The following is a 12,385-nucleotide window of genomic DNA, read 5'->3' as shown; positions in this document are numbered from 1 at the left end:
TGAGTCTTGAGGGAAGCAGAGATTCATAAGGTAGAGTTGAAGAAGGGGTGTATTCCAGGCACAGGGGGCAGTCAGTGCAAAGATACAGGAACAGTGCTGGAGTGTTGAGTGTGAGGAGCAATGACTAAGCCAGGATGACAACCGTGAAGTGAGAGAAGGGGAGGCTGGTGTAATAGTACTGGAAAGGTCGGAAAGGGCCACGTTGTAAAGTGACTGAAGTGTCAAATGGAGCAGTTTAAATGGGATCCAAGAGGCAACAACAGAGAGTCACTGATTTACTGAGCAGGGGAGATGCCAGGATCAGGACAACTCTGAAAATTAACTTGGAGGGGAGACAAATCTAAGGCAGGGAGTTCAAATGGGAGGTTTTTCAACAGTCTAGAAGAGAGGTGAACAGAGCCTAAACTGGGTAGTGGTTGTATGAAAGGAGGAAAGTAAGAGACATAATAAGCTCTACTTTGGTCATAGTAAATGTGAGAGCCGAAGGACAAGTAGCTAGGTGGTGCAATGGATAGTGCAGGCCTGGTGTACGGAATTCTCATCTTCCTGAGTTCAAATCTGACCCCAGACATGTACTAGCTATATCACCCTGGGCAAATCATTTAACCCTCTTTGTCCAACATGAGCTGGAGAAGGAAATGGCAAACCACTCCAGTATCTTTGCCAAGAAAATCCCAAATGGGGTCAAAAAGAGTCGGACACGATTCAAACAACTCAACAATAGGAAAGGTTCAGCTGACAGCTCATGATGTTTGGAGTTCAGCTGATAGATAAGGACTTGATAAACAGATCTCGAAGTCATCTTCATAGAGAGTCCCATGGTAAGGTCATTAAGGGAGAGTATGGACAGAAGAGGGATCAGGACAAAGTCTCAGGTTATATTCTTAGTTAGTGGGCATGACATGAATGAAGGAGACTGAGAAGAAATGGTCAGACAAGTAGAAGAATAAGCAGGAGAGAATAATGTCACAAAAGGTCAAAGAGAAGGTAATGTCCAGGAGGATAGGATAGATGACTGACAAGAGGCCATGAGGAGATCCCTGGTAAGTCTGGAACAGTTTTAGTTGAATGATGAAGTTAGAAGCCAGATTGAGAGGGGATGAGAAGAGAGTGAGAAGTGGGGGTGCTGAATACGGATATCTTCTGCAAGGAGTTTGGCTGAGAGAAGAAAAGAAGGCACAGGACGACAGTTAGCTGAAAGGGTAGGATGTAGAGCAGGGGTTTTAAGGATGGAGAAAGCTTAAGCTTGTTTGTAGGTAGCAGTGTTTACTATGTATCAAGCACTAGGGATGCAAAGGAATCAGTATACAAGGAAAGACTGAAGGTCTAAGGATCTAAATTGGAAGCCAGGAGACATGGCATCAATGCTAACATTGATCTTATCATAAAACCATCTAACTGGAGATTGAAAAGGGATCAAAAGAACATTCAGCCTTCAGGGAGGTAAATGACCAAAACTAGTTTAAGTCAGCTTTTCAAGTCATTCTTTTACTGAAGATCTTCAGGAATTAAAAGCCTCAATTTCCCATGGTAGTCTATTCTAGTGTCTTCATGCTGAATGAATTTCCTTCTTGAGAAGAAATGAACTCTCTCCTGTTTTAATTTAAACCGATTTTCTCTTCCTGGTTTACTCTGGATATAAAGAATAATTTCACAGAGCAGCTAGATGGGGCAGTGAGGCAGTGCCAGACCTGGAGGCAGGAAGACCCAAGTTTAAATAGGGCCTCAGACACTCACTAGCTGCATGACCCTGGGCAAATCCTTGATTTGCTTCAGTTTCCTCATCTGTAAAATGCACTAGAGAAGGAAATGGGAAACCACTCCGGTATCTTTGTCAAGAAAACCCCAAATGGGGTCACGAAGAGTCAGACACAACTGAAAACAACTGAACAACAAAAATTCTTTTCACAAAAAGCTGTAAAAAGCATTAAAATTGAAGTGAGTAATTAAGAAATCCTTATCTTGGTAGGTAAGGGAAAAAAAATCTAAGTTGTATGGTAGTGACTGTACAGCATTAAAAATAAATAAAGTGAATATATAAAAAAATAAAGAAAAAAGAAAATTCTAAAAAAAAAAAAAGAAATCCCCATCTTCTCAGCACATTAGTTTCTCTACCTCTATATTGGGATGAATCCCTCTCCTTCTCTACCTTCCATGAATATTGCAAGGACAGACAATATGGCAGAGTGAAAACATTATTAACTTGGGAGCTGTGTGCTCATGAGCTACTCATTTACCATCCCTGACCCTCAGGTTCCTCATCTGTAAAGTGGGGAGACAAAGGGTCACTATGAAGGCAGCATTTTACAAACAGCAATGTTCTATGGAAGTGGTCGTCATTATCATCATCATCACCATTATTGTGCCACAAAAGAAAGCACTCTGGGCTCTTTCAAAGGGAGGTGCCACATTGATCTAAAGTAGGACTATTTTGGTTAACCAAAGAATGACTAAATCCTAGGCCAGCCCAGTGCTCACTCTAGACTTGACTCTCAAATGTCAGTCCATGGATTACCCTCACCCATTTACCATCTTGGCCTGGCTTTCTTTGTCACTCAACATTACTAAAGGCTGCCTTCACTGTCATGGTGACTTCCTGATGTTTGGGGAGCGCAAAATCATTTTAAACATAATTAAGAAAGTAAATCCACTGCAAATGACCATTTTGGCCCTACTTCCAGTCCTAAACATAGTATACTAAAAACCCAAAGAAATTATTTGAGAATTATACATGCCACTGCCTGCTCCTTTTCTCACTCCACCCCACCCATCATCAGCACAAATGAGAACTGAATGTACTTAACATGCTTCCTAATAATATATTATTTCTAAGAATGCAGAGCGTTGCTAAATATGAAGTGACAAAAGACAACTGTATTAGAAACAAAATATCTGAATAAATTCACCAGCAAATGGGCACATAGATTGACATGGCTATGGAAATAAAGAGGTAGATGTACTGGAAAAGAGCACTAGATTTCAAGTCTGAATCCCTAGTTATGAAACAGATCTGCACATTATGATCTGGGGAACTTTGAGTAAGTCACTGCCTTAATATGCTGGGTCCAAATTATTTGGAGAAGAGAGGGGTCAATTTATTAAATTCCATGAAACTGGGAAGTGGCAGCCAAAGGACAGGAAGGGCCTACACATCTGGAAGTAAATTGAGCTTCTCATTCATGTTTCCACCTCAAAAAAGGAAAAAAAATAAAGTTGTCAGATATATCAAGATACTGAACAAAGATTTCTAAAACATTTTCTCTTTTCTATGCTAGACAGAACCCAAGAATTTAAACAAGAGCAGTTTGGTTTTTTTTCCATCATAGCCCCATAGAAGTGTGGCAAAAACAATCATTATGCTGTCTCCTGAGCTTTCTTCCTTACCGTGAGCCAGGCCATGGATGCCAGCTACAAGATGTTCCCCACTTGTTGCTGCATGGTATCGAATATACTCTCGCTCTGTTTGGTGGCGATTGTCCATGGTCTTCCCCAAGCCATCAGATAACGTCCCAGCAAACTGCAATGAGTCAAACACAGTGGAAGGGTGGAAATCCATTTTGAATTGAAAATTATTTTCATGGGTACTATTATTACTTCCAAACAGCCTTCATTAAATGTTGCTCATTCAATGAGCTCATTAGAAGATCTTGGTGTACACTGTACCATGTTCAAAATCTCCAAGTTGGAAAAAAATCTACTTTCCCAAGTAAGCTCTGACCCTACTATTTTCATTTCATCTATGTGAAAACTGAGGGACACATGAAAGTTAATGACGTAGGTCACTGTGGAGAGAAAGAATTGAACAAACTACTTCAAGTATGAGACAATATGCTCCACCACAAATCATGGGGACATTTTATATATTCAGGTACACTTTTACTAGAGACACCTCATCCACCAAGGCAGGATAAAAGAATATAAACATATTCTTTTCATATCATAAACATATGATAAAACATATAAACATACGTTTTGTCATGGGACAATCTAAAAGGTGACAGTTAATAAACCACAAGGTACTTATCATCATTGTTCAGGCATAAAAAGAGAAAGATACTAAATACATAATTAACATTCTCCTGAAGGATCTATCAAAAGAAGCAGTGAAGTACCAATGACCCAAGATTAACCTTCCAAAAAACTCACAGGAAATGTTATTTAGATACAAAGTTCAGCAGAAAGCTCTAAACCAAATAAGGTGTATTTGGGTGTGTGTGTGTGTGTCTGTGTGTGTGTGTGTGTCTGTGTGTTGGGGGAGAGAGTAGGGAGGGAAAGAAACTGTTTAATTCTGGTTGCCAATATGACTCTTCAGGAATCATGCACTGAAAACAGTACTAATGAAAATTCTTGAATACAAGAATAGGTGAATTCTGGCCAAACCAGAAAAGTGCAGGAAAAGATAATGAGTAAATCCATGGCACTTTTCACTACACCAAAATCTAGCCTGAGTTGGACAGCAGGGTTTTGTAGTTGGCATCAAAGCTTATTAGACCAAGGGCAATGACAACACATACCTTTCTGAAGCTGGCATCTCCCAGCACTGTGTATTTGCTTTTATACCATCAAAAATTTTCTATTTTAAAAAATTAAACAGCATTAATTTGTATTTATCAATATTGAATTTTCATGCCACTGGGATGGGATTTTGCCGTTTTTATTTTAACTTTATGACACTACTCAAGAGACCAAAAGGCAGCTTAAGGTGTCAAAAAACCAGAGTTTAGATCACTGCTCTGAAGACATCAGTCGAAGGATTATTTACCCACTTTCTGGTCCAATAAAAGCTATGATGCTTCTGAGCAATTCCTAAGATATAGTTTTACTGTATGCTCAACACAAAGCATCCTAAACTGAAAGTAAAGTTACCTTCCTAGCAGACAAACACCCCAGCTTCCCCAAGGAAGAGGTGGAACATCTTGCAAATGCCAACCTCCCCTCCTATGTGTGCCCCTCCTGTCTCCTCTAGAAGCTTACCCTTTCAAACACCACCTCTCTTCCAAATTTTTAACCTCTCTTCATCTACTTGTTCCTTCAGCACTGTTTACAAATACATTCACATTTTCTTCATCATCATTCACTTGACCTATATCCTATATCTCTCTCCTTTTCACACTCTTGTAAAAAAAAAAAAAAGCCATTGACACTTGTTGCCTCCATTTCCCCCTTACACTCACTTTTCAACCATTTGTGATCTCATTTGCATCCTTATCACTCAACTGAAACAGCTCTCTCCAAAGTTACCAACTATGCTACCACTAACTGGCACATCAGATGGTCTCTTATCTCTCCTTCTCCTTCTTAACTTCTCAGGAGCTACTGATCCTACTGACTTGCTTTACTCCTAGGTCCTCCCTTCTCTTGGGGTTGTCATGACTCTGCTTTCTCCTGGATGTCCTGCTACTCATTTAGACACCTATTCTGTTTTTGTTTTTGCAGGATTACTATCCATAAGACCCCCTACTTTTCCCTATTCCTCATAGGTATAGTTCAGGGTTCTGCCCACCCACCAGCTTTCCTTTCTCTTCCTTTGCCCCCTTTATTCTCCTGGTACTCATGAGCTTCCATAGGTTACACCAGCACTTGTATGCAGAAGATTCCCAAACCTGTATGCTCAGTCCCAGTCTCCCTCCTGCATCTACTTGATCTCTCTAACTGGATGTCTCACAGACAAATCAAATTCAAAATGTGCAAAACTGAGCTTGTCGTCTTTCTCCCAAATCCTCCTATCTTCCTCATTATCCTATTTTTCTCAAGGGGTATCACCATTCTCTCAGCCAGCCAGGTTAGACACTTTGGAGTCTTCCTCAGCATTCATGCTATGTTAGCACTCACAGGTACACTGACTCCACCACTCCAATACTCAGGTCCCTTGTTCTCCATTTATCAGGCCACCACCTTAGTTCAGTCTCATCACTTCCTTCTCAAATGCCTTAGTTTCCTCAACTGTAAAATGGGGATAAGACCACCTACCTCACAGGGTCATTGTAAAGATCAAATGAGGTAATGTTGTAGAATAGTGCACAGGGCCCGGCACCCAGTAAGTGTCATAGAAAGGTAAGAGCCTGTTGTTATCATCTCCCACCTTCTTCCTGAGCCGTCTCCACACTCTCCCTGACCTGACATCAATGAGTCGTGAAAGATCCTCTTTTCCCAGACTTTCCCAATTCTTTCATATTTTCTGCAACTTACTATTCCAGCTGCTGTTCTTTAGATGAACCATTAAGTGAAGTCCCTTCTGTCTATTTCTGGCAACGGAGTAGAATGAAGTTAAAAATCTCATAACACTTTTTTCTTCCTTTCCTTAAAAACATCTTTTTAAAGGAGTACAGAAGATAATCTGGGCACTTTGCCCAAAACAGCTCCACCCCCCCACCCCCCATTTCCATAAAACAGGTTTCAGGTCCAAAGCTTTTGTGTGAGCTGATGCCAAAAGCTTCATGGCTAACGTTCTCTAGTGACAGACATGACACCACCAGCACTGAACTCACTCTTTAGTAAAAGACTTGCAGATATTTAGACCACAAAGCTTTGTGGCCCTTGGGGGATGAACAAGATGACCTAATAAGAATTCTCTATCTTTGTAACTGTTAAAAGCTCATAAAATTATGCTAGGGTATGTTACTTCTGGTTAAGAAAAGAAGTAATAGCTAACTTTTAGAGCTAACTTTTCTGAGTTTTCATTTCTGTACTAACCAAAAAATGCTAATGCAACCTGATTGGGTTTGCAATGACCTAATTTATGCGATAAAAATCAAAGACAAATAGACAATTACATGAGCTCATCACCAAAGTCTTTGCCCATTAAAAGTTTAGGCTCCCATACATAACACTGTGCAGGAAACTTGGTAGACATGACATAGTACTGGATGAAGCCCAGGGTTCAAATCCCTTGGCAATTTGACTTTTCATGAAGTTGAAAATTTTCTGAGATAAAGGCACTGGAGATTTTGTGTGTGATGCAGTACTATTATAAAAGAAACATGACAAGAGGGCAAAATGACTAAGTTCTCTAGCACCAGGCTCTATACGGGATATGAGAGTCAAATGGCAAAGCAGGTTCAGAATGCTCTATCCATACTATGGACCCTCCCTCTCAGCCACATCCAAGTCTGACACAACCATCCTGCAGAAACGCTGGTGCAACTGACCCCCATGGATATCAGATCAAGCTGGAAAGAAAGATGGTGTATGTTGAAAAAGCAAAGGAATTCATTTTCTCCCACTAATACTGATGTATTCCAGAGGTTACAGGAGGGTGGGGATGGTCAAGATTCACAACAATCAATAGGATCAGGTACTAATTTTTGCTGGTGTGGTGACAGTTGTGAAATTGTGACTGACCTTTTACTTTGATCAGAGGCCAAACAAAAAACTAAAAATGTGGGGATTGCTCACATTGCTAGGGCACAACCTCTAACTGTGACTGCTTGACTTTATGAAATTCTTTACTGCCCAAATGCAGTGTTTAAAAATGAAAGCCAAATGAAGTTAATTTTCTTTGGAGAATTTCCTCAAGGGACCAAATAATTCCCAAGTTGCACTGAACCTAACAAAAGAGAAGACAGAATTTTAAAGCAAAGATTCCGACACACACAAAGCAAATCTAAGCGGTCCCTGAAACACAGCTATGAGACAGGAAGATATCAAAAAGCTATTGAGAATGACAATGATGATGGTACTGTTAATGTGTGGCAGGGCAGAGCAGTCAGTATATGCAGAGATGGTCTCAGAGTCAGGAAGACATGTCTTGAGTCCAACCTTTGACACAAAATGACTGGGCCAATCACTGCACCTTTCAGTGTCCTAGGTAACTTAGTTGCTAACCACGAGTTCCCTACACTGATGGAATTAGAGTAGTTTAAAAGTTTTACTGCCACTAACTCTAAGTGTGACCTTGAGCAAATCACAAATCCTCTCTGGGCCACATTTCCCTCTTTGCAAAAGAGGAAACTGGACATTTTAAAGGCCCTTCGAGATCTGATGCCAATTAAAACTGACACTTGGATGGTGGTTTGCAAGGTACAAAGCACTATCATACCTGGTCTATGCTATCACTAGATCCTCACAACAGCCGTTTAAGGTGGGTAGGTCAGGAATAATCATCCCTACTTCCAAAAAAAGAAATGTAGGACTTGAGTAGCTCAGTGACTTGTCCAGAGTCACCCAGACACTTTGAACTAAGGTTTGACCCCCAGCACTAGTCTAGGGCTCTTTCCATTTGACCACATTACCTAGAGACAACCAGAGAAGAACAAAGTGATCCAGATTCCCTGCTCTATAGATACCCTTCACAAGTGTTCACCTCTCCTACTGAAAAGAGAAAAGTCAACCACAATTCTTATTCAATGTCAAGATAAGGACATACTCCATGTGCTCTACGGAGGGGATGGAATGACTGACTGTTTAGACTGGTGATGAGGACATTTTGTAAAGTGCCAAAGCCCTGTGTATTATTAACACTCTCAGTGCAAGACAAAAAGCAGGAGGCTAATATTTGCAGAAATCTAATTTCACTTAGCTAATTTTGTAGCAACATTTTAGCCAGAAAACACTGACAGGAAATAAGTAAATGTTGTTGGGTAAAGATTAAAATTTCCCAGGAACAGAATGTCCTTCAGAAAACCTGCCTGCTACACTTGTGAAGATAATAATGGTCTCCTCCCATCCCCAACCCCCTCCAAAGCAGCTCCAGCACACGCCACACTTTTGAGATCTGGACTCAGCCCAAAATAATTAATTTCTATAAAGTCTTATTTTCTCTTTATTGGGTGTGTTTGTGTGTGGGTAACATTCTCCAAAGTTCTTCAAAACCCTAATTCTGCTACATAACCAACACATACTGTGTGTCAACACCCCACCTTCCAAAAATAATCCATTGTCAATAGGAATGGAGACACTGCAAATTAGCCAAGATTTAGGCCTGGCTCTGAATGGTTGATCGTATAAAATTGAAATTCAAGTTGATATTGGAATGGAGCAAGAAAAAAAAAATTCACACTGTGGCCCTCTGTTTTATTATATCAGCTTTCCTGACCCTTCTATAATCTTCAGTTAGCATGGGATGCAAATGGTATTTGGCCACAGTAACTAGAGCTGGGATTTGAATGCCTTCTTGGTTCTTCCTTCACAGTTATTTCCTCCTTAATATCTCTGCTCCACAACATAATTTATGGTGACAGTATCTTTCTTGCCACTAGGCTGGATGACTTTTAAGAGCAAAATAGAATGCTCTAGGCAAGGTGAAGAAGGATTCTCACATTACTCTGGGTTGAGGGTTACAAAATTGCAAAATTCAGCATCAAATACAATTCTGGTTTTGTTCAGCCTTGCTTGTATAGTCTGAACAAGCTAATTATTTTAGGCCATACTGTATTTGAAAACAGACTTCAATACCTTGCCTATTATTAAGTTGATGTAAACTTATTCAGGCACCCGAGGTTTCTTAAAATCAGCATCAAAAAGGTTCGTTTCATATGGCCTTCTTCAAGATGATTTCTCTTAAATGTGAAATCTTGGGCTTAATCCTGTGCAGTGGAAGGAATGGTGGATGTGAAAGATGAGGTCTGGATCTGAACCCCAATTCCAGCTTGCTACTCAGCAGCTCGAATCCACCTCACCAAGACTTGTTTACCTCACGTGCACAATGAGAATAATTATATGTGCACTACCTACTTCACAGGGATATTGCAAACTTCAATGTACAATAACATTCTGAGATGTTATTTAAAAAAAAAAACCCTCTCTCAAGTACTTGGTCTTAAAGGCCCTCAGATCCCTCTGAGGGGTAAAGTGGTCCAAACCCTGCATGGGGACCAGGAGTCCTGAGTTCTTCTCTTCATGCCCTTATCTATCACTCACTAGCTGTGGGAAATTTCCTCTCTCGAGGTTTCAGTTTCCTCATTTGTACATGGAAGAAATGGAACAAAATGCTCGCTGAGGTCCATTATTGCTTCAAAGTTCTGGCTCTAAGACAAAATGCAAACGTTAATCAACAAAATTCAATTTGTAGATTCAAGAAACAAGGTACAAGGGATATAAAGATGAAAAATGAGAGTCTGGGGTGGGGGTGGTTATGAGAAGATGATGCATATACACACAAACAAGTATAATACAAAGAGAATGCCATAAATGCAAAGGAGAGAGCTCAACAAGGTGCCCTAAGAAAATAAAACAAGCAAGTGACCACTTCAGTGGAACAAACTGGAACTTGATCTGGGTCTTGAAGGAAAAAAATATTTCGAACCATCCAGCTCTCAGCTTTGGGCATTCTCTCTGGCTGCCTCCTGTGCCTGGAATGCTCTCCCTCCTCCCTCTGACTACTGACCTTTGTGGCTTCATTAACTAGCGGGGCAGCTAGGTGGTGCAGTGGATAGAGCGCCAGTGCAGCAGTCAGGAGGACCTAAGTTCAAATCTCACCTCCGACACTTGACACTCACTAGCTGGGTGACCTTGGGCAAGTCACTTAACCCCAACTGCCTCATTCTGGGTCATCTCCAGTCATCCTAATGAATATCTAGTCACTGGATTCAGATGGCTCTGGAGGAAAAGTGAGGCTGGTGACCTGCACAGCCCTCCCTCACTCAAAACAAAGTCAAGTGCAAGTCATGTCATCATTTCTCTGATGGCATGGTCTTCTTTGGCAACAAAGGACCAACACACACACAAGTCCTAACTAAAATCTCACCTACTACAGGAAGCCTTCCCCAGCCCCTCTTCATTCCAGTGCCTTCCCTCTGTTAATTATCTCCTATTTATCCTGTATAGAGCTTGTGTTGTATATATTTGTTGTCATATTGTCTCCCTCATTAAATAGTAAGCTCCTTGAGAGCAGAAACTGTCTTTTGCCGCTTTTTGTATCTCTGCCTCTTAACAATGTGCCTGTCACAGAGTAGGCATTTAATAAATGTTTACTGAATTGAAATTGAAAAATGGGCAAAGTCAGGTGGGAGAGAGGTTAAAATATGGGAAGGACAGCCAGTGTGAACGCACATGGAAGCAGGAGTTTAGGATGAGCTCAACACACACACAACAGCTATCGTTGAGTTTGGTGTGAAAGGAGGTGCACAACATAAGGCAGGAAAGGTAGGTGGGCTAGAGCAAAACTAGAGCACTTAGTAAGTCATATGAAGGTTATACTTCATTCTGTAGGAAGCATGGGAGTATTTCGGATGGGAAAGTGACAGGGTCTGCCTATCCAAAAGACAACTTTGTAGAATGTAAGTTCCTAAGGTAGGAACTGCCTTGTTTCTGGACTTATATCCCCAGTACCTAACATAGTACCAAGCCCAAAGCAGGTACTTGAACACTGATTGATGGACTGAAGATTTATTTCTGCAGCTATGGGAAGGAGAGACTGGGAAAGAGGGAGACAAGGCAGCAGCCACACTTGATAGAAAGCTATTCTTGAGGGGAGAGCCTTGAGCTAGGGTGATTATCAGGAGTGGTAGAAGAAAAGGCACAGAGGTACGAAATGCTGAGGAAGCAGACCCAATAGGACATGGCAGTTTGTGGAAGGGGAAGGCAAGACCGTCCAGACAAGTCTGCTTTGAGACAAGCTTCGTTCATGGTGTTTGACAGCCATCAGGTAAGGAATACAATATCCCTGCCTGCTGAGAGAGGCATAAGCAAAGTGACCCAAAGGACACTGGGATTTTCATCATCAGAGAACCACACAGGTGCCTCCTGATTATTCAGATTAAGAGAGGGCCAGGACAGCATGGAACAAGCCAGTGATTTGGCAAGTGGGTCCACAGGGTTCATTCTGCCAAGGCAAACCTTTGACCTCTGACCACTGGATGGTTCAGGCTCTTTTGTTGTTTTGCTTTTTAAATTTACTGCAGCCACAACATAGGAGTAGATGAGCTTAGGGGCTTATAGCAGGCAACAAAGAAGGGGAGAAAAAAACCCATACAGGGGATAAGGACTAAATCAAGTTTTTTTCTCTTAAAAAAAAAAAGCTTGAACTGGTGTTTGACTACAGGGAGGTAACCAAGACAATGACCTTGTTGTTTCTCTTGCCTAAGGAAATCTAAAAACCTTTCTACCATAAGACATAAACCATGTAGCTATTTCATGGATAAACACTTATCAGGTGGCTGACACTCCTTTGCAGTTAAGAAACAAAGTTATCCAAAGCCACCCAGAGTTATCTCAGCACACAAGGTCTAAACACATGCCACCAAGTTAGACCTCAAGACTGTCCTGGTGTCTTAACTCAGCCAGAACACACGCTTGCTAACTTGGCGGGGTCTGGCCACATTGTGACTGACCCAGTTATGAACTGAGTTGCTGTTTCTGATTCATCTGGAAAGAGTAGTTTGAGGCGATAGCATTATAAGGTTCTTTCTCTCTCTTTTTTTTAACTGAAAGGTAATTGTTTATTTTT

The 12,385-nt window shown here is 41.1% G+C and overlaps 1 protein-coding gene across 6 annotated transcripts in view; it reads right to left on the bottom strand.

Annotated features, from left to right (window-relative positions):
• Positions 1-12,385, bottom strand: part of VPS13D (vacuolar protein sorting 13 homolog D) — a 335,894-nt gene that overhangs the window by 86,364 nt on the left and 237,145 nt on the right. For all 6 annotated transcript variants that reach the window (XR_011967006.1, XM_072608911.1, XM_072608914.1 and 3 more), the window contains one exon: positions 3,385-3,517. Coding sequence is in view for 5 of the 6 variants with exons in the window: in XM_072608911.1 (XP_072465012.1) it covers positions 3,385-3,517 (133 nt within the window). In the remaining variant the exon portion in view is untranslated. The remainder of the gene's footprint in view (positions 1-3,384; positions 3,518-12,385) is intronic.

The sequence above is a fragment of the Notamacropus eugenii genome, chromosome 5, assembly GCF_028372415.1.
Source record: "Notamacropus eugenii isolate mMacEug1 chromosome 5, mMacEug1.pri_v2, whole genome shotgun sequence".
NCBI lineage: Eukaryota > Metazoa > Chordata > Mammalia > Diprotodontia > Macropodidae > Notamacropus > Notamacropus eugenii.
This window is presented reverse-complemented; position numbering and strand designations above follow the sequence as displayed.